The 19911-nt window shown below is 32.3% G+C and overlaps 1 protein-coding gene across 1 annotated transcript in view; it reads right to left on the reverse strand.

Annotated features, from left to right (window-relative positions):
* Nucleotides 1-9290: 9290 nt before the first annotated feature.
* LOTGIDRAFT_149649 (hypothetical protein) overlaps nucleotides 9291-19911 on the reverse strand; it is a 45188-nt gene continuing 34567 nt past the window's right edge. Inside the window, exons 2-7 of the mRNA XM_009048869.1 lie at nucleotides 14672-14726; nucleotides 12900-12980; nucleotides 12273-12346; nucleotides 10687-10891; nucleotides 9364-9962; nucleotides 9291-9338 (exon numbers count right to left, since the gene is read on the reverse strand). Coding sequence (XP_009047117.1) covers nucleotides 9780-9962; nucleotides 10687-10891; nucleotides 12273-12346; nucleotides 12900-12980; nucleotides 14672-14722 — 594 coding nt within the window. The 5' untranslated portion in view covers nucleotides 14723-14726 and the 3' untranslated portion in view covers nucleotides 9291-9338; nucleotides 9364-9779. The remainder of the gene's footprint in view (nucleotides 9339-9363; nucleotides 9963-10686; nucleotides 10892-12272; nucleotides 12347-12899; nucleotides 12981-14671; nucleotides 14727-19911) is intronic.

Genomic DNA, 19911 nt, shown 5'->3' on the forward strand with positions numbered 1-19911 from the left:
TGAACAAAAAATCAATTTATTGCTTTCATTTGTTTTTGTTTCATGTTGCATTTTGAAATTTCTGGATAACCGTCCATGTCAATTCTTTTTAAAATTTTCTCGGTTTGTCAATATTATTTTATTATATAGCAATATACCAGTATATATTGAATGCTTTTGTTTACTACAATTCAGGTATAATACGTCTATCGGTTTAAAAAAGAAGTGTAGTTTAAAATTTGTGAAAATGATTAAAATGGGTATCATATTTTGAGGTTAATGTAAGTTTCTGTAACAATACCATATATATAGCAAGTATTATAGTTTGAAGTAACAAAAGCGTGATTATCAACAATAGTAACAAACCCTTTTCCGGTGGGCTATTACCCATATCAATTTCGAAAGGCATCATTTCTGTGGGCAAGCCGAATTTGAGTTCATCTGTTAAATTTTTACATAAATCAGCAAAATTGTCTATCACTCATGTATGCACTATATCCAAAATGAAAAAAAAAAAAGAAAAAAAAACTATTTCATGTGTCAATTGACAATTTCGAGTAGCTAATCCAAATAGAACGCTTTAGTCTTGGAGTGGGATGTGTCTATAATTTCCAACTCTCATGAGTAGATTTTATCAACTCCAAAAATGGAGTTTTAATAGACAAAACGTCATCTATATAACGGAAAGTGGATGGGTTAGATGTCAACTGTCCTAGCGTTGACGGCCTTGAATAAATTCTGCCTATTCTTCTGAGTAAAGAAGTAAATCAGCAAGTAAAGGAGCACAATTACTACCAATAGGAATACCAATTACTTGCTGAAACATATTCCCCGCCAAATTCGACAAATATGTTATCGATCAAAAAATTTAACATTTTTACAACATCCTCGTCTGAATATTTGTAAATAGCTTCAGAGTGGTTTTGACAAAATAAGTTGAATTATAATTAACATCAATATATTTATACCTTCTGTTTCCGGTTTGAGAAAAATAAGAGTGAATTTGAATAATATTGAACGCCTGTATTATTTTCTTCGATCAATAAGAATATAATTGAAGTGTGGCTCGTAATAATAAAATTCCCAACCAAATTGTGAGAAAAAATATACAATGCCGTAGCCTTAAAATCGTAATATTAATATAGTCATTAACTGAGTTGTGCCGACAATTTAAACTCAAAATGTCATATGGTCGTAAACTTAAAAATAAATGATGGAAAAAAGTCCAAGAATCCTTTTCGTTTTTTGCTAATTGTGGCCAAAACATTGTGTATATTTTGATAAAATACCCCTATCCGTTACCATTCTATCCAATATTTTAGCAAGCAGTACTAGCAATATTTTTGGCAAATATAATGGTATTGGCTATATCACATTGCAAACACATAATTTGGACTATTTATATGGAATAACGATTTAAAATAATACGTACAGTAACTGCTGAGGTCTTGGATAATGTCCACAACACAGATACCAGAGAAAGACAGTCTTTATGTATATCTAGTATTCTTCTGTGAATTGAGCTGCTTATAAATGAGTAACAGGGAAAAACTTCCGTCAACAAAATATGTTGACTTCCTTAATAAATTAAAAAAAAAATAAAACGCCTGTTAAACTTCCTTGATGTGTGATATTATTTTTTTTAGAAACAACCCAAGTTTGCAGGTGAGCTCAAGGTCAACATTGCAGCTGTACTTAGGATTTGAACATCTTGCAACATCTGCACCCTGCTGAATTTAGTAGACCTGAGCATACTCCCTAAAATATCACAGTTGTTCGCATTTGGAAAGGGTTTTGCTCGAGACTGGTTTTACCCAATCAAGTCTATGAAATCATCTTTTCGGATCTGTAAGAATCTTAGAAACAAGAAATATTTTTTAGCCTTACTCATCATAGCCTGATAGTGTTTCCAGCTAACCATCGAAATTTTAGCCTTGAAATTCAAGTGTGTCCAGACTTGTCTGCGTTTGATAGTTAAAAATAACGCCTTTTCTTGATACCACGCCATATTAAAAACCACATATATTATACTAAAAGAGAGTGACGTTCCTTGTGTGAAGTATATTCGATGCGATTTTCGTGCAGTTCTAGTACTTCTGAAGACAATTTTTGATTTTTCAAAATCCAAATCAACCCCTAAGATGGCGAACCATGACCTTTAAAACGCATTGGAACTTCTATGTCAGTGCTTCTCAACCTCATTGAGATTACTCCTCCAGAGTTTTTCGACACCTATTCCTCCCCAAAATAAATCAGTCGTTTTGAAACGTACTTTACACGAAAAATGTATTCAAAAATAAACCATAAATTGATATAAAATCATACTCAACATTCCGAAATAGATCAATGTGACCCTTTGGTCGGAAGTTCGTTCACGATTTCCTGTATTTTCGAGGAGAATGACATCAATTTCAGTCGTATATCACCTTGACTCCCATTCCTTCCCTGGTCCGACGATTGCTCCACATTTCCCCCCTTGGCAATACTTCCTCCCCTGTTGAGAAGCACTATATGTACTTGGATTCAATTTTTCTTTTTATTGTGTTGTTATAACAGAAAGACTATTATCTTTTATTCCGCATTAGTTAATAATGTTTTTTTTTTTTAAGAAGAGAAATGTCACGTAAATTCATAACATTGTTGGCATACTGGTCTTAGGGAAAGTTTTCATTAAGGATGAAATTTTCCCCTGCGAAATGTTTTAAATTTTTTACATTGTTCTTGAACGGAAACGTATTGTGATGACAATGCCAACGAAATTATTAGTAAATTCAACTTAAAATTGAAATATGTTTTGACCTGTAGTACACGACATGATTCGTTTTAAAAGGTAAACAATTTTGACGTCCAGCTTTCATCGTTAGATATAATTAAATGAATGTTAATTGTTCTAAACTCATAATTTAGGTCATAGCATTCTGTCATACTTATATGAACCGACATCCTCCACCTCATTCAAAAGTTTGATTTGTTGATGTTCCTGTAACCCATGGTTCAACTAAGGAAATGGTCAGTAACTCAATGGTCTGCAACTCAATTGTAAGTAAATCAATTGGGACAACCAACTCAAGTGTCAGCTACTTAATCGGTATGACCAACTAAATGATCTGTCACAACATTGGTTCAACCAATTGAATGATCTATTAAATCAATTTGTATAACCAACTCATTGATCTGTCACAGCATTGGTACAACCAACTGAATGATCTGTCACAACAATTGGTGTATAACCAATTCATTGATTGGTCACAACATTGGTACAACCAACTGAATGATCTGTCACAACAATTGGTGTATAACCAATTCATTGATCAGTCACAACATTGGTATAACCAACTGAATGGTCTGTCACAACATTAGTTCAACCAACTGAATGATCTGTCACAACAATTGGTGTATAACCAATTCATTGATCGGTCACAACATTGGTACAACCAACTGAATGGTCTGTCACAACATTAGTTCAACCAACTGGATGATCTGTCACAACAATTGGTGTATAACCAATTCATTGATCGGTCACAACATTGGTACAACCAACTGAATGGTCTGTCACAACATTGGTTCAACCAATTGAATGGTCTATTACCCAATTTGTATAACCAACTCATTGATCGGTCAGAATATTGTCTATTACACATGTTATGCATATCAAAGGAAGACGTACAAAATGGCAATGTATTTAATATGAGTTATCATTCTTGTTCCTTTAGATGCGTCATACTACTGGTATACATCTTAAAAGGGTAAAAATTTTGATGACAACAAAGTAATCCGAGTTATATGTCTAAACCAGTAATTGTTTCTTTAAGAAGATATGGATACATTTGAATGTGGAAAAATACTGAGGTCCGATCCAATATTTGTATGATTATATATTTGATTTTTGACCTTCATGCGACAAATTTTAAAGCTTTCAATGAGATTTGTGGAAAAGGATTTGAATTGAATTGAGGTTTTGAAATTTCGTGATTTAATATTGAAAGATCTTATGTTGAGAAAATCAAAAATAACTTCGTGAGTAAGTGGTAGTTTTCCGAAACGCTAACGTGTATTTGCAAATTGTTTCTCTGAAAGATTAATTGTCGTGGTTGCCATTTTGCCAATCTCACATTTGACACAATCAACACAAAATGCTAACAGGCGTATTTACTTGCGACTTATGCTTCATTGACATATTCAAGTCGTAATGATGTGTTCTATGCGCCTTTTACACATTTTGCATCTTGAACATTAAAATTGAAATTTCTTACTAAACTACAAACTTATTGAGGGCAGACGACCGCATTTTCAAAATAAGCTGCAGACCACTTTGTCCTAATGCGAGTACTAGAACTACTTCATTTTTATACGTCCACATGAAATGGGGGGCGTATATTGCCGTCACCTCGTTCCGTCGGTCCGTCCGTCCGTACACAATTGCTCGTAAACATTCTACAAGGCACAATTCTTGACTGATTTCGACGAAACTTGGTATGGTTGTTTGTAATCACCCAAGAATGAACCCTTTTGAAAACCAGACGAATCGAAAAATATTTAGTATGAGTTATTGCCCTTGTTCTTGAAACGCTCGTAAACACTCTAGAAGGTGCAATTCATGACGGATTTTGATGAAACTTGGTATGAGTGTTCGTTATCGCCCAAGGATATACCCTATCGAAAATCAAAAAAAATGAAAAATATTTAGTATGAGTTATTGCCCTTGTTCTTGAAAACGCGTTCAATTTTAGCTTGTAAACACTCTAGAAGGCACAATTCTTTTGATTTTGATGAAACTTTGCATGAGTGTTGGTTATCACCCATGGATAAACCGTATTGAAAAACAGAAAAATTGAAAAATATTTAGTATGAGGTATTGCCCTTGTTCTTGAAAACGCGTTAAAATTTTAGCTTGTAAACGCTCTATAAGGGACAATTCTTGACGAAACTTGGCATGAGTGTTTGTTATCACCCAAGGATAAACCCTATTGAAAATCATAAAAAAATCGAAAAATATTTAGTATGAGTTATTGCCCTTGTTCTTGAAAACGCGTTAAAATTTTAGCTTGTAAACGCTCTAGAAGGGACAATTCTTGACGGATTTTGACGAAACTTAGAAAAATATTTAGTATGAGTTATTGCCCTTGCTATTGAAAACGCGTTTAATTTTTAGCACGTAACTTTGATGAAACTTGGTGTGAATTTTCGTAATCACCCAAGGATGAACCCTATTGAAAATCAAAAGAATTTAGTATGAGTTATTGCCCTTGTTCTTGAAACCGCTTTCAAATTTAGCTCTTAAACACTAAAAGGCATGATTCTTGCTGGATTTTGACAAAACTTGGTTTTTATTATTCAGTCCTGGAGATTGAATATTTGTCTTCTAGAGTTTTCACGAGCTAAAGATTGAACACGTTTTCAAGAACAAGGGCAATAACTCATACTCAATATTATTAAGTATTGTGCTAAAGAGTTCAAAAGAAGTGTATGACTGAAGGTTGAATATTTCATACTGGTGATTGTTACTGTACTGCTAAATATTTATGTTCAAAATCTAAGCTATCTTACTTTGTTCCATCAAATCGAATAGCACAGATTCATCTTCTTTGAAATTGGGCAATCTATACTATCCTTGCCCATTTGAAATCGAAGACAACCGATCTGACTTAATACAACTATCACAACCATTGGAAACCCTACTGACAAATACCAAGGTGCTATCTGAATCTTTGGTTACTTTTTATGCCACGATGAAAATGATTGTTAATGTTAATTGGCTTGATGCATTGTGCTGTAAAAAAAAAATTAAATGAATTTCTGCACAACGTGGGCTTATAAATACGGGCAATGCCATGTATGGTGCAATGAGGGAAATTTTGCCAGAACAGCGGCATAAGCCTGCTCTTTTTCAATTTCCAACTGGCCTCAGCACACGGGCCTCTGTTTATTGTCCCATCCGAACGACTTTTCCATGTCAGCCCCTCTTGCCTGCATCACTGACAGGGGGAACCGGGTTAAAAATCCGAAGGTATTATCTCGACATATGCCAGGATTGAACACTGGACCTTCATAAGCTGAATAAAAAACGCCAGCAAAGCTACATCAGACCAGCAAACTTTGAGAAGTTGATGAGTCTTTAACGTACACATAAGCGTGTTCACTTCTATTTTCGTTTGTATCGGTCATCGATTAATCCGCCCCGTACACCACAACAGACCTGTTTATTCGCGGCTTTAGACTGAAATCCATTCTGTTATTATAACATGCTATGTGACATTTGACTTTCAGCTTATATTAGTATTATTCTTAGGATATGATGTAAATAGTGTGACAACATAATTGTTTAATGAGCATATTGTTATTGCCATTCACTACGTTTTTTTCTCTATAAATATTTATTTCGTAAGCAAATAGACAGTCTGACATACCACGACATGCAATAACAACTTCATCTAATCAATGATCAAGAGCTTATTAATAATTGAATTTGGGTAATTTGGGTGGGCTCTTTGCAACTAGGTTTGTCTTCTCAGCAATATGTTTTTTGTTTATGTTTATGTTCATAAAGATTGATGTCACTATATCATGTTCCAAAATGTAATTTTGCACATTGCATGACATTGGAGGAATAGAGAACCTCCAACTGATAAAAAAATAAGGTCTAAATAATTGTTTTCCTAAAGGTGCGGGCAGATGAACCCTCTTGGTCGGAGATTTTTGTCTCCGACTAGTCTTGTCAAGAGTTTCACTGACCGGTTGCGAGCTCACGAAGCGACAAAAATCTCCAGTTGGTGGTTTTCCACTATGTCGATACTCACGTGCAGATCATGCGGAAAATGAATATTATTGGATGATGATGCTCTATCTTTCAGAAATAAAATAATTGTTTGATGATATAAATCCTGTCGGTATCGTGATATCGAGTCGGCGACAAAAATCGGCGACAAAGACTGTTCCTGTGCCTTAATCTGGCAAACCTTTAGCAAGTTGCACGACTTGATTTTAAATCGATTTCAAGACAAAAAAGTTCTTTGGTACATATTATTTCGATTTAAAGTACATACTAAAAAATATAATAACAATTCTATAGCATCAAGTAATGGTTAAGTAGGAGCCATCAATTCTTGGCTTAGAAACAGTAATGCAAAAATATTTTCTCATTGTGCACTGCATGCCAATACCCATCTTCATTAATCCAATCAGAAGCCAAAAAATAGGATGGAATGTTTCATTTCTTATCACTTATATAGCTGATTTCCCAAAAATAAATTCTTTCATTGAAAAATACTCTTGTTAAGAATTTTGGCGTTTTAAGCTTGATTTTAAACATTCTAAAAAAAAAAGTATTGTAAAAAAAATTGCATTAGATTTACAAGGCTATAGTACTGCTTGTCTCCAGTTGGCAAAACAGTTTAAAACATTTTGAACACTCCTCTCAACAATTCATGTCGGATCATTGTTTTGCTGAAGGAAAGGAAACATTTTCTGTAAGCTATCTTATAACCTGCATAACCGACTGCAGGGCTGGACAGAATATTTAAGTATTTTTAAAGGCGACTTGTGCATACATGTATGATGGCAGCTGACCAAAAACTGAAAAGGCGTCAAGGGGCTTTATTCTGCTTGAATTGTTGAAAAGGTTTCTCTCGAAATTCCGATAAGATGCTATGATTTTATTTTGGCAACAAAAAGTATAATACAAGCTTAGACAATAAATTTTGGATCTTAAATTAAGTAGTTACAATCTCCCTTGATCAAAGTCATACATAAAGAATAAAATTGTCTAAATAGTTCCTTTACCAACCGATAAAGCTCAATTCTAGCTGCCTGTATTACTTTTCAGAAGTGAAATCTGAAGTCGAGTTCCTCTAGAAATAAACGAAAACACACTATTGGAAGTAACAACAGCTGAATATGAGCTCTATCAGCATGGCCATCATATATTATCATATATCATCTTAAAGATGGGTTTCCTTATTTTTTTAGTGTCCTTATTTTAGTGTCAAATTAAGCTAACCATTTAACTAATTGGTGTTTCTAATGAATTATCATATATTCCTAATATTTCTATATCGCTCTACACTTGATGTATTGAGCACTATTTTAACAGTGAAAAAAATTTGTTGTGTTGTATTCTTAATCAATCATTATGTTTTACTGCATATCATTAAGAGTTTTTAACTTATATATGTCCATGAATGTACAGTCTGGATAACCGAAAAGAAAGACTCTTTGACCTTTCTTGATCAGTCACTCATTGAAATTCTGCTGGTAATTCTCTTCTAATTTAGTTAATTATGAATTAATTATGGACATGTGAGACAAACTGGTATTTTTCCAAGTCATCAGAACACCTCTTCTTTCAATTCAAATAAGTATTAACATTTTCATTTTCATAAATAAAAATAAGGGAACCCATGTTTAAGCTTATTGTATGACATGTGACCTTAAATTCTGTTGATTATGCCATAAAACGACAATATGATATAGATTCTAAATAGTAGCATGTAGTTCATGCACATTGTCTTCCAATATAAATTCTTACTAACATGCATACAGTGCATACATTGATGTTGTATCATCATATAGTTCCTTCCTTATTTGTCAAATATACATACAAAAATTCAGATCTCAAAGTAAGATTAAAGTGAAATATTCGCTTAAAAGTTTGCTTTACCAAATGACAGACAACTCATTTGCTACCATTAATGACATATTTTTGTCAGTTATCATTTCTATAATTATGTATTTATAAAATTGTAGACAAACCTAACATTGAGGTTTACAGAATCAAAAGTAACATAGATAGCTGTAAATGACCTCTATCAGCTGGTTAAGCAAATGATTATATTATGTGTAATTTTTAAATTCAAATATGAAAGCGAAAAATATTTATAAAAAATTTTATACTCTGATCCCATTTCATAATTTATACATTTTGGTCCGAAGGATTGAGATCTTCAAGATACTGAATGATCAATTCAAATCTTCAAGTTATATGAAGGTCAATTCAGATCTTCAAGATAATGATCAATTCAGATCTTCAAGATAATGATCAATTCAGATCTTCAAGCTATTGAAAGGTCAATTCAGATCTTCAAGATAATGATCAATTCAGATCTTCAAGATAATGATCAATTCAAATCTTCAAGCTATATGAAGGTCAATTCAGATCTTCAAGATAATGATCAATTCAGATCTTCAAGATAATGATCAATTCAGATCTTCAAGCTATTGAAAGGTCAATTCAGATCTTAACGATATGGATCAATTCAGATCTTCAAGACTTTAAACATTTCAGATCTTCACGATAATGATCAATTCAGATCTTCAAGATAATGATCAATTTAGATCTTCAAACTATTGAAAGGTTAATTCAGATCTTAACGATAATGATCAATTCAGATCTTCAAGATATTTAACAATTCAGATCTTCAAGATGTTAAACGTTTCAAATCTTTAAAATATTGAACAATTCAGATCTTCAAGACTTGAAACATTTAAGATCTTTAAGATATTAAACAATTCAGATCTTCAAGATTTTAAACATTTCAAATCTTTCAAGATTTTCAAGATATTTATTGATCAATTCAGATCTTCAACATTAAGCTCTAATAAAAAAGGTGCATATAAGAAAAAGGGATTGTTTTGGTTCAGACTAAACTCTGCAATACATAGTTATATACATATGTAAATTTCAAATAGTAAAAATTCAGATATTGTTTGATGATGCCAGGAGTCTTATATAATATTAACTGTACAAAGAGTAGATCTACATGTATATGTAAGAAATATTTGTTATTCTAGGTTCATCAAAATAATTAGTCGAGAATATGTCGCGATTTTCCAAAATTCATGCCAGCCTGTGAAGCTCCTGCGTTTGATCCCATTTGAAGACCAATAACTCCTTCCCCAGCCTTTAACTGTTCCTCTGTAAAGTTTCTAGGGTTTGCTTCAGCTTCTTTTAATCCTAACCTTGGACCACTGTAACCATTTTTCTGGGCCTATAAAAACAAATCCTTATATAGCTGCATTTTAAATCCTTAAGCAACATTTAAGCTGTATTTTTGACTCTTGCTATTTTATTATATTCAGAGACCAATTTTAATATTTTTTTCAGTTTAATCAAGAGCAGTCAATTAGCTTACTGGGTGAAGTACTGACAAAATAGTATGAAAATTGATTAAGTAGTGGTTTCATTTGGCACCATTTGGAATACAATATACAGATTGGACATGAATATTTATTGGCTTCCTCCTTGTGATTAAAGGCATTTTACTTTTTATGTGTTTCAGAGAGACTGATAGCATCAATTTGCACCATTCCAATTATCAAGTCAGATATCTGTTGGTCTAGTTAATCCACTGAAACTAAGCTTATTATAACCCTTCAACTGTATTGTGGTAATTCCAGAATATCCAGATGGATTTATTAATAGTCAGCTTTGTATTGATAACAAAAGTTTGACAAATTTGATTTTTGTAATGGCGAAGATTCTCATAAACTACCAATCCAAAATGGATCTAAGGAACTCCCAGAAAATGTGACTTTGGCGTCACTAAACCATGACAATATTACTTCTGGTTTTCACGTCTGCTATACAGGTTACAGATTTATCACACTAATCAGATGTTAGATTTATAAATGTCATTAGCTATAAAAAATCTGCTTTTGACCAAAAGAATGGCTGTCCACTAATAATCCTGAGAAAACAAAAATCAGGCCTACCTTTCTACCTAAAGCATGAAGACCATTGACCACTTGAGTCATATTTTGACCCTCATATAAATCTACTGTTTGAAAACTGTCCACTTTAGACACACCATACTTTTCTATTGCTTGTAAGAAATTGGAGATGTTTTCCATTTGTTTGAAGGCCATAGTAGTTGTGTTGACTCTTTTGATGCTGCCTGGTTGAATTTGGTTCATTAATCTGCAATAAAAATTAGCTTAACTATTCAGATAGTTTGAATGGATAAAGTGGTTACAAAGTAGAATAGGTGACAATCAACTCATCTGATGGTCAACTGCAGTTACTATAAATAGACACGATTCTGTTTCAGTTATTAATGGCCTTTTTCAGTCTTAATCATTTACAGGTTTTTCCAATTTGATTAAAATGCAGATGGCTTTAGAATATTTCTGCTGGTTACTGCACTTGCTTTTCATGATCTGAATAAATTTTTCTTTAAATTGTGTTCTTTGAGATTTTGAACCACTAATAGCAAAAGTTGTTATTATTATTTCTGCTAACCAATCAAAGTCAATGCTAAACAATGAATATCCAAGGGTTCCTCATATATGAAGAAGTCTTTTGAACATTGCATTCAATTGGTTGAAAATTAAAAGACCCAGAGGAGGAAAAAATATATTTTACACTTAATAATGGACTCAGACCACTGAAACTTTTTAAGTAAATGATTTTATATAAATGTAGTCTGTGTTATATTTAGAAATCCTCTTTTTTCCTCCCTTATGGGTTTTTGCATAGGTAATTTTTACTAATTTTTGGTCTAGATTTAGAATTTGATGTCTGAAATTGCATTTTCTTTCAGATTTTGTGAGATGATAGAGATTTTTATGCAGTATACTTTTGTATGCAGTGACAGTCAAGCGATTGTTGATCAAATGTAGTGGTGTACTTTCAGTTTGGCTAGCCCAAGAATTTCATGGTCATTGATACATTGAATTTTTGTCCAGAAACTAAACATTGGCCAGGCTTTCATGTGACATTGGAAAATTTCAACAAGATTTCTGGAAAATATTACATTGATTTAGTAATTTAACATGGACACGGATTTCAAATGAATTACTGGTTTTAGTCCTTATAACAAAACATTTAACTTGGCAAAGAGTTATTTCCCTTTTCATATAAAATTCTGTATTCCTTTTACCTCTCTGTGCATGCCCTGTTCTAGACTAAATTTTGGCACAGATTTGAAATCCATAATTTGAAAATTAAGGGAAATATGGAGATTAATGTGCTGAAGGTAAAGCCATTTTTATAGGCTAAAGATAAATGTTTTGATTGATTTACTTTCAGTTTTCTAATCAGTTTCTAAGTTAACTAATTCTCTGATACTCAAAGTTGGCCAGGTTTTCGTGTGGAAAAAGGGAAAGTATACTTGTCTGGAAAAGTTATGGTCTGGAAAAGTTATATCGATAACATGAAAAGAGATACTAATGGTCCTTAGGCCAAAAATATTTTAGTTGTAAAAGAGTTATCTCCCTTCTCTCCTGTGTGAGAATATTATTGTACTCCTTAATCATCAGATGTTTTTACGACAAAAGTCTACAAATGAAGCTATACTCACTCGCATAAAACTGTACCATCTTTTAAAGCGCTTCCAAAATCATGCATACCTAAAGGTTGAGATGAATCACTGCCCTGTAATCATATTAACATACATTATATACAATTCCATTCAGAAACACTTAAAAAGAGACTGAAAATTCTTAAAGGGCGTGCAATTTTTTTATGATATATATTACACACAGATTGCATCCATTGCACTTTTCAGTCAGACATATGTGGTCCTTGCAATTCCATGAAAATGTAATTTTGTCATCCTACATTTCTGCGTAAGTTTATATTGATGTCACAATATCAAAGGCCGACTTAATAACAAACACCCAAGTACTAACGATCCGTAGGTCCTTACCACAAAACGAAGCCTGTAATCCAGGCTAACAGTTTGGCAATATATTGTTAGGAGCAAATGAACTTTTCCTATGAGGAAGTATATCAATCATAAGTAAGTAAGTATATAATGAAAAGTGGAATCAGGTGTCTAGAAGAGTAAGCATAGCTTACCCTGCCTTGTACCACTCCCGCCATTATTATCAGCAGATTTTGCAATTATACAATCCCTTTTATATCATTTTTGATATTACTTGAAATGGGATCTTATTAACCAAAATAAAGCATTGCTAATACTTACTGGTTTTAATTCTCTACCTAATATAGCTTCTATCCATATTCTGGCTTCTTGTTCTAGTTCTGTATCATATTTCCCAGCAATCTAAATACATAACATATATTCATTTTAAGACATAATGGCTAAAATTCAAAAATCAGCTTCTACTAGGATTGTCTATTGAAAGGAATATACCAACAGCAACCCGCAGATCAAAGTTTCAAAATCAACAAGACAGACAACCAATTCACTTCATTAACTATACCTGAAAATATTTCTAAAGTATGCTATTTATATCTATATATTAAAAGGGTTAATTAAAATCTAGATAAAGAAAAGCCTAAATATATTTTTTTCACTTTGAAGAAAAGAAGTTGGTTAAAGCCTTTGGGTAGATGTCCATAGACACAGACAACTGAGCTGAATGTAATTTTTCTGTGGTTAGAATGCTGCCTTGCTGTAGTTTTATTGTGCTGTGGTATTGAAGAGATTACCAAATCAATAATCAATTAGAAACAATGATATGTGACTGGTAGAACCACTTGACAAGATGGACACTGGTCAGAGATAATAGGTTGTTAGTCAATGGTCAACATGGCAACCCTATCTTCTGCTACTCTAGAATCAATCAAATTAAGCTACAGTGGTCATTTTACTTGAAACTGATATAGAGATATAGAGAGCAATGCCATTAAGACCATTTTTGTTGTTCAATTGGTGAACCAAAAATCACATAATGAACCACCAAATTGCAATGATATAAATTAAAATCTGTACAAGCAAACAAGCAATAGTGGTGTAGTAGTTGGCTCCTCCAAATAGAAGTACCATCAGCTGTTTAAAAAAGCATAACCAACCGTGGTCTGCTTCAAATAATCAATTGCTAATTGCAAATAAAATTTAAAAGAATGAAGATCCCCAAATTCTTGCATTTGTCCACAGAAACATATTCATAGGACTGTATCATCTCAAACAAAGATTTCTTTGAATGCCTAATTTTCAAAGTTAACTACTGTGAACTACATATTTTTTGGTACTAATTGACTATTGACTGTTTTTGTGCACTATTAATATTGAAACCATTGTCAATTTCTGTACACCAATTAATACATTTCAACAATTTCTTGGTGACATGCTTCTATGATTTGGTTCTTCCTATGAACGAAGCTGAGACTCGTAGCTAGCCTATGGTCTCAGGGGGGCTGAATGTTTTGAAAGGGGGCTCAACTATAACAACTCAACAAGTCATTTAAGTCATCTGAATTTTTAAGTGGGGGGGGCCAGCAAATATTTAGGGGGCTCGCTACAGGCCTGCTATGAATCTGTGAAAGTTGACCCCTCCATTAGGTATTATAAATAATGATATAACAGAAGTTTCCAAACTGTCTGAACTTCCTAAATGTCATAAAGCATCTTCAATGAATTTTAAACCTTGCAGTAGTTATGCAAACTATGTTAAAAAGTCATATGGTATTATGAAGTAACAAAGGAAAAAAAAGGTCTACATGTGTCATGACTCATAATGTGGCATTATCTCATTCACAAAACAATGGGTGGTATACATGATGCTGTTATTATTATATGAATTATACTTCATTTGATAAGGGCCCATCTTGTGATGTTGTCACATGTTTCAGAAACAAAACCAACCATCAGGACAGTTCGTTGGAAATTAAGGGTTCAAACTTTAAACTATATATGTACATGAGTATTCTGACCGAAGCTTCAAAAAAATATTGAGCAAACTCACTGCACAGGAGAAAAAGAGTAATGAAGAATTCCAAAACACAACCTACCTTTCTATTGATTTCATGTGTTAATCCGTAACCTTTAGGTCTGTTTGCCATTCCGCTGAAATATAACAGAAAGAAATTCAAATAAATTCCAAACTTCAGACCCAGTGATGACCTATTTCTTCAATTCAAATGGAACCTGACCTTCAACTCTCTCAGGACTGGAGAAATTTAAAGATCTGATACTGAGAAATAGTGTAATCATTCTATTGTTTTTCTACAAAATAAGCAATTTTTCATGGTCAATTTGCATTATCTATTTTTCAGAGACTTATCATTTATAACAGATGAAAATGTAAATTGATGCTAGCCTATTGTTTTAATATGAAAACTATATCAAAATGTGATACATTAATAATATGATTTACAAGCTGGAAGAGCCAATTTCAGCTTAGGTATTACAATATTATTGTACATATTTTCAGTACATATCTCTGTACATATTTTCAGTACATATTTCTGTACATATTTTCATAGACCTATAACTTGAATCAATTGGTGTGCAAATTAAACAGCTCCTGGACTAAAAATTGTGAAATAATCATCTGTATCTCACCTTCCTTCATTATTCCAGTCGACCCACCTGTAAACGGGCATGAATATTTCAAGAAAGATTAGTGAAAATTTGATCAAGGATCAACTGGTAGAAGAGACCCTCAGAAATCAGAGAGGTATCACTTTTCATATTTAAGATATGATGTCTAGATTCTCTACAATACGACAAAAAACTATTATGAAAGTTGATTACCAGAACATTCTCATGTGCAAATAAAAGTTTTGTTTCATTTCTATATTCTGACCAATATAGAATCATATTTAGTGATATTGTATGAATATCTGATAACTATATAATCTATCTGTTTTCTAATCTTTACAGTAAACATAATATACCTGCTGTCATAATGTCAAAACCTTCTTGAATAAATTATTTTGAGGTCATATGAATGAAACATAGAGTTTTATCAAATATTTTGATACCGATCAATATCACTATATACATATTTCTGTACATATTTGCAGTACATATTTCAGTACATATTTTCACAACATACATTTCAGTACATACTTAAGTACATATTTGCAGTACATATTTCTGTACATATTTTCACAACATACATTTCAGTATATATTTCAGTACATATTTCAGTACACATTATGTACATATTTTAAGTACATATTTCAGTACATATATTTAGTCCATATTCCAGTACATAATTTCTGTACATATTTTCACAACATACATTACAGAACATACTTAAGTACATACTTCAGTATATGTTTCAGTACATATTTTCTGTACATACATTACAGAACATACTTCAGTATATGTTTCAGTACATATTTTCTGTACATACATTACAGAACATACTTAAGTACATACTTCAGTATATGTTTCAGTACATATTTTCAGTACATATTTCTGTACATATTTCAGTACATATCATGTACATATTTTAAGTACATATTTCAGTACATATTTCAGTACATATTTCAGTACATATCATGTACATATTTTAAGTACATATATTTAGTCCATATTTCTGTACATATTTTAAGTACATATTTTCAGTACATATTTCCGTACATATTTCAGTACATATCATGTACATATTTTAAGTACATATATTTATTCCATATTTCAGTACATATTTTCAGTACATACTTCTGTAATGTATTACTTTCATTTCATAAATATTTAACATGAAATTGTTAAATGTTTATCATTTATCTTCGAATGTCATTAGTCCATAAAATATCAGGTTGAATAATGTTATATTTGATATAACACACTTCCCTCAGTATGTATTAAACTGAGAATGTCTATATTTGGACTGAAAATTGTACTGAAGTTAAAACCATTTCTACAGGATTATTTTGTTCATTGCTGGACATTTTTCATCAATTCAAAGACAATTGAAGACTATTTGGAATTGATATTTGAATGAAAACTCCATTTTCTGAAACTTAGTAGCAATGATAAACCAGCATAGACTTTTGTTTAATGCGACCCAATATTGCTATTACTTTCTCCCTCTGCCATCCCTTTAAGCCAATCGATGAGACATGTCCTTATTATAACCACATGCTAGGAAATAGAAAACTCAATGAGTGTTTGTAATAAAGACTGGAGTAGTGGAGTAGTCAGTGAATAGATTATTCTAGTCTAGTCAATGAAACTCTTTGTCTAGTCTCCATGTTATTCATGGGTCATGATGACTTTGATAATTGGCCATCTTTAATTTTCATCATCTCTGACACAAAATTTTTAACTCCTCAAATATGACATTGGGTGAAAACCTCAGTTGCAGAGTGGTATCATGATGACTAATATGATTGGTTTTATTATAATCTCATTATTTTCTTACACAAAAATGGATGTTGAGTTGAAAACATCAGTTGCAGGGTGCTATCATGAAGAGATAACTGGATGATATTAAATTTCAGACAATGAACAATCATATTATTACCAGTGTCATATTTAGTTATATTTAAGGTTTAAACTCTGGTCTCAATAGCATTATTGGTGTGTAAAGGCAATTGATCATGTGACAAACTGAATAAATGACTAATGTTTGTTGCTTGACCAAGTAAAATAGTCTGGATATGCTGGACCAGAATGTTAAAGGGGTATTCCGCTTTTTTGTAAAAACTTTTCATTGTCAAAAACATTAGACCTGAAAATATTTCTTAAGTATGCTATTTATATCCATGTATCTACTTGATTAAACTGAATTTGTTTTGAAAGGGTTAATTTAAAACAGAGAGTACTAATTATTAATTAAGCAGGTTGACCTAGTTTTGGTGTATAATGGCTCGATATTTTTAGTTGAAACCTTTCAGAATACATAGGAGATATATTTCTCTACAATTAGATGTTGATTTTACTCAAATCCGTACAGTAGTTTTCTAACAGCTTTCAAAAAACATAACGAACATACAACAACCTTACAAATTAACGGCTGGATTTTTTAATAGGTTAAAGGGCACAATTCTATAGATTTTGGTGTGTAGTTCCACAAATTCAAGAAAAAAAATTTTTTGACATACAAAAAAAGCTTTAGATAAACCGCAAAAATGAAATTTCCTTGATTTAAAATGATGAAAATAATCATCTGCATCTCATTAACATTAAACATTCATATAAGAAACCTTGAACAAGTCACCTTCCATTATTATTCCAATTCAAACAACTGTAAATGTGAATGGATAATCCAAGAAAGATCAATACCAAGAGTTTTGATAAAGGACCAGATGGTGGATAGCATCCTCAGTACATGTAAGTCTTAAACGTCATGTAAAACGGTTGTAACATTTTTCTATCTGAACATAGCATGCTGCATGAAACTTATAAAAAAATACTTACACCCAAGACATTATGAAATATTCTAAAAACAAGCACTAGAACTAATAATCAACCAGTATAGAAACAGAACTCTTATGTACAGTTTAAATCCTATTCAATCTTATCAAATAACTACTAAAATTTCAAACAGGAAAATGAATCAAGATTTTAACGCCTATCTACTTATCACTTTCTAACAGATATTTGACCTTCATATAACCAGTGACCTTCCTCCATTTCCTATTCGTTATTATATAATGCCATACAACATATAGACTATGAGCTGCCATTTCCGCCGATTTCTTTTCCTCCAAAACCTGGAGATATTCGTCCCTTTTTAATCATCACAACAACCTCCCAATCCCCTATATCTAGATCTATGCAGCGTGGTACGGACTGTCCACACGAACTACACAGTTTGTTGAGACACTGGCAGAGATCGGCAGTTATCTGATGTAGGATGTGTATCACATGAACGATCTTACATACTGCACCATGCCACTTGTTATATATCTAATCAAGGAAATCTCTTTTTTAGCTGGTTTGTTCAAATGTTATAATTAATGCTTACCAATGATTTAGGTGGCAAAGAAGGTTTCAAATTATTACCAACGGGGGCTCGCTCAATGACAAGGAATGTGAACCAGGGGGTGGGGGGGGGGGTGCGGTTACAGAACCAGGACAGACTTTTTTCTCATTCCATTCCATCTCAGTTATATACATTTGTTTGTATTCATTTGTCTTCATTATGGAATACATTATAACATTCATAGAGTATATTGTGTAATACACAATCAATATTATATATTTCTAACTTTGAGATCAATGGTGACTCACTGCTTTGGTTTCACAATCTGTTTGGTAGTGGATCATACAATTTCATATGGGCAGCAAAATGCAGAAATAAACCCATCTTCACAATGTCAAGCTATTACGAACTGCATCTAATACCTTGAATACAATTGCCACATTTGTTATATCACATTAGTTAATTGGATTGTACGTTAGCTAATACAGCCAATCAGAGTCCTTGACAATAAACTGACTATAAACAATTTTGGCTAAACATTCAATCAGAGACTATGATTGGCTGAATTTGCTAGCATACAATCCAATCAAATTGCTGCATTAACAAAAACCATCATAACAGACAAGTGGCTATTGCAGTCAAGGTATAAGACACAGTTCCTAATTGCTTGATATTATGAAGATGAGATATACCTAAAAAGTAAAAGTTTACAGGTGGTACAAATTTGTGACCTATTTGGTGTTTACTCCAATTCATGATATAGTAAATAGACTAAAACAAACACTATCAATAATATAAGTACAGTGAATGCTTTAACTTTGACCTCCTGTAACCTTTTTTAAACATCATAATACCCACTTATATATATATAACCCACACACTAGAGTAAGATTTTGGAAACAATCCCAAGTGGAGATTTAACACTCTTAGGTTGTTTACTAATCTACATGAATAAGGACTATAAGGTTTCTGATTTGAATTCATTAATGGCCAGAATGCAAATTGTTGTTTAATGTATCTGAAAGATGGGTTTCCTCATTTATTCCTCTTTCTAATGAATTATCATGTATTCGTATTCACATCATTATGTTCTTATTGCATATAATTAAGTGTTTTAACCAATCATAAATGCACATGTATGTACAGGATAAACAAAAAAAGACTTTTTGACCTTTCTTGATCGGTCACTCATTGGAATTCTGCTGGTAATTCTCTTCGAATTTAGCTAATTAAGAATTAATTATGGATATGTGAGACAAACTGGTATTTTTCCAAGTCATTAGAACACCTCTACTTTCTATTCATATAAGTATTAGCATTTTCATTTTCATAAATGANAGTAATGGAACCCATCTTCCTTGTAAATTATTT

Source organism: Lottia gigantea (genome assembly GCF_000327385.1).
Source record: "Lottia gigantea unplaced genomic scaffold LOTGIsca_13, whole genome shotgun sequence".
Classification (NCBI taxonomy): Eukaryota; Metazoa; Mollusca; class Gastropoda; family Lottiidae; genus Lottia; species Lottia gigantea.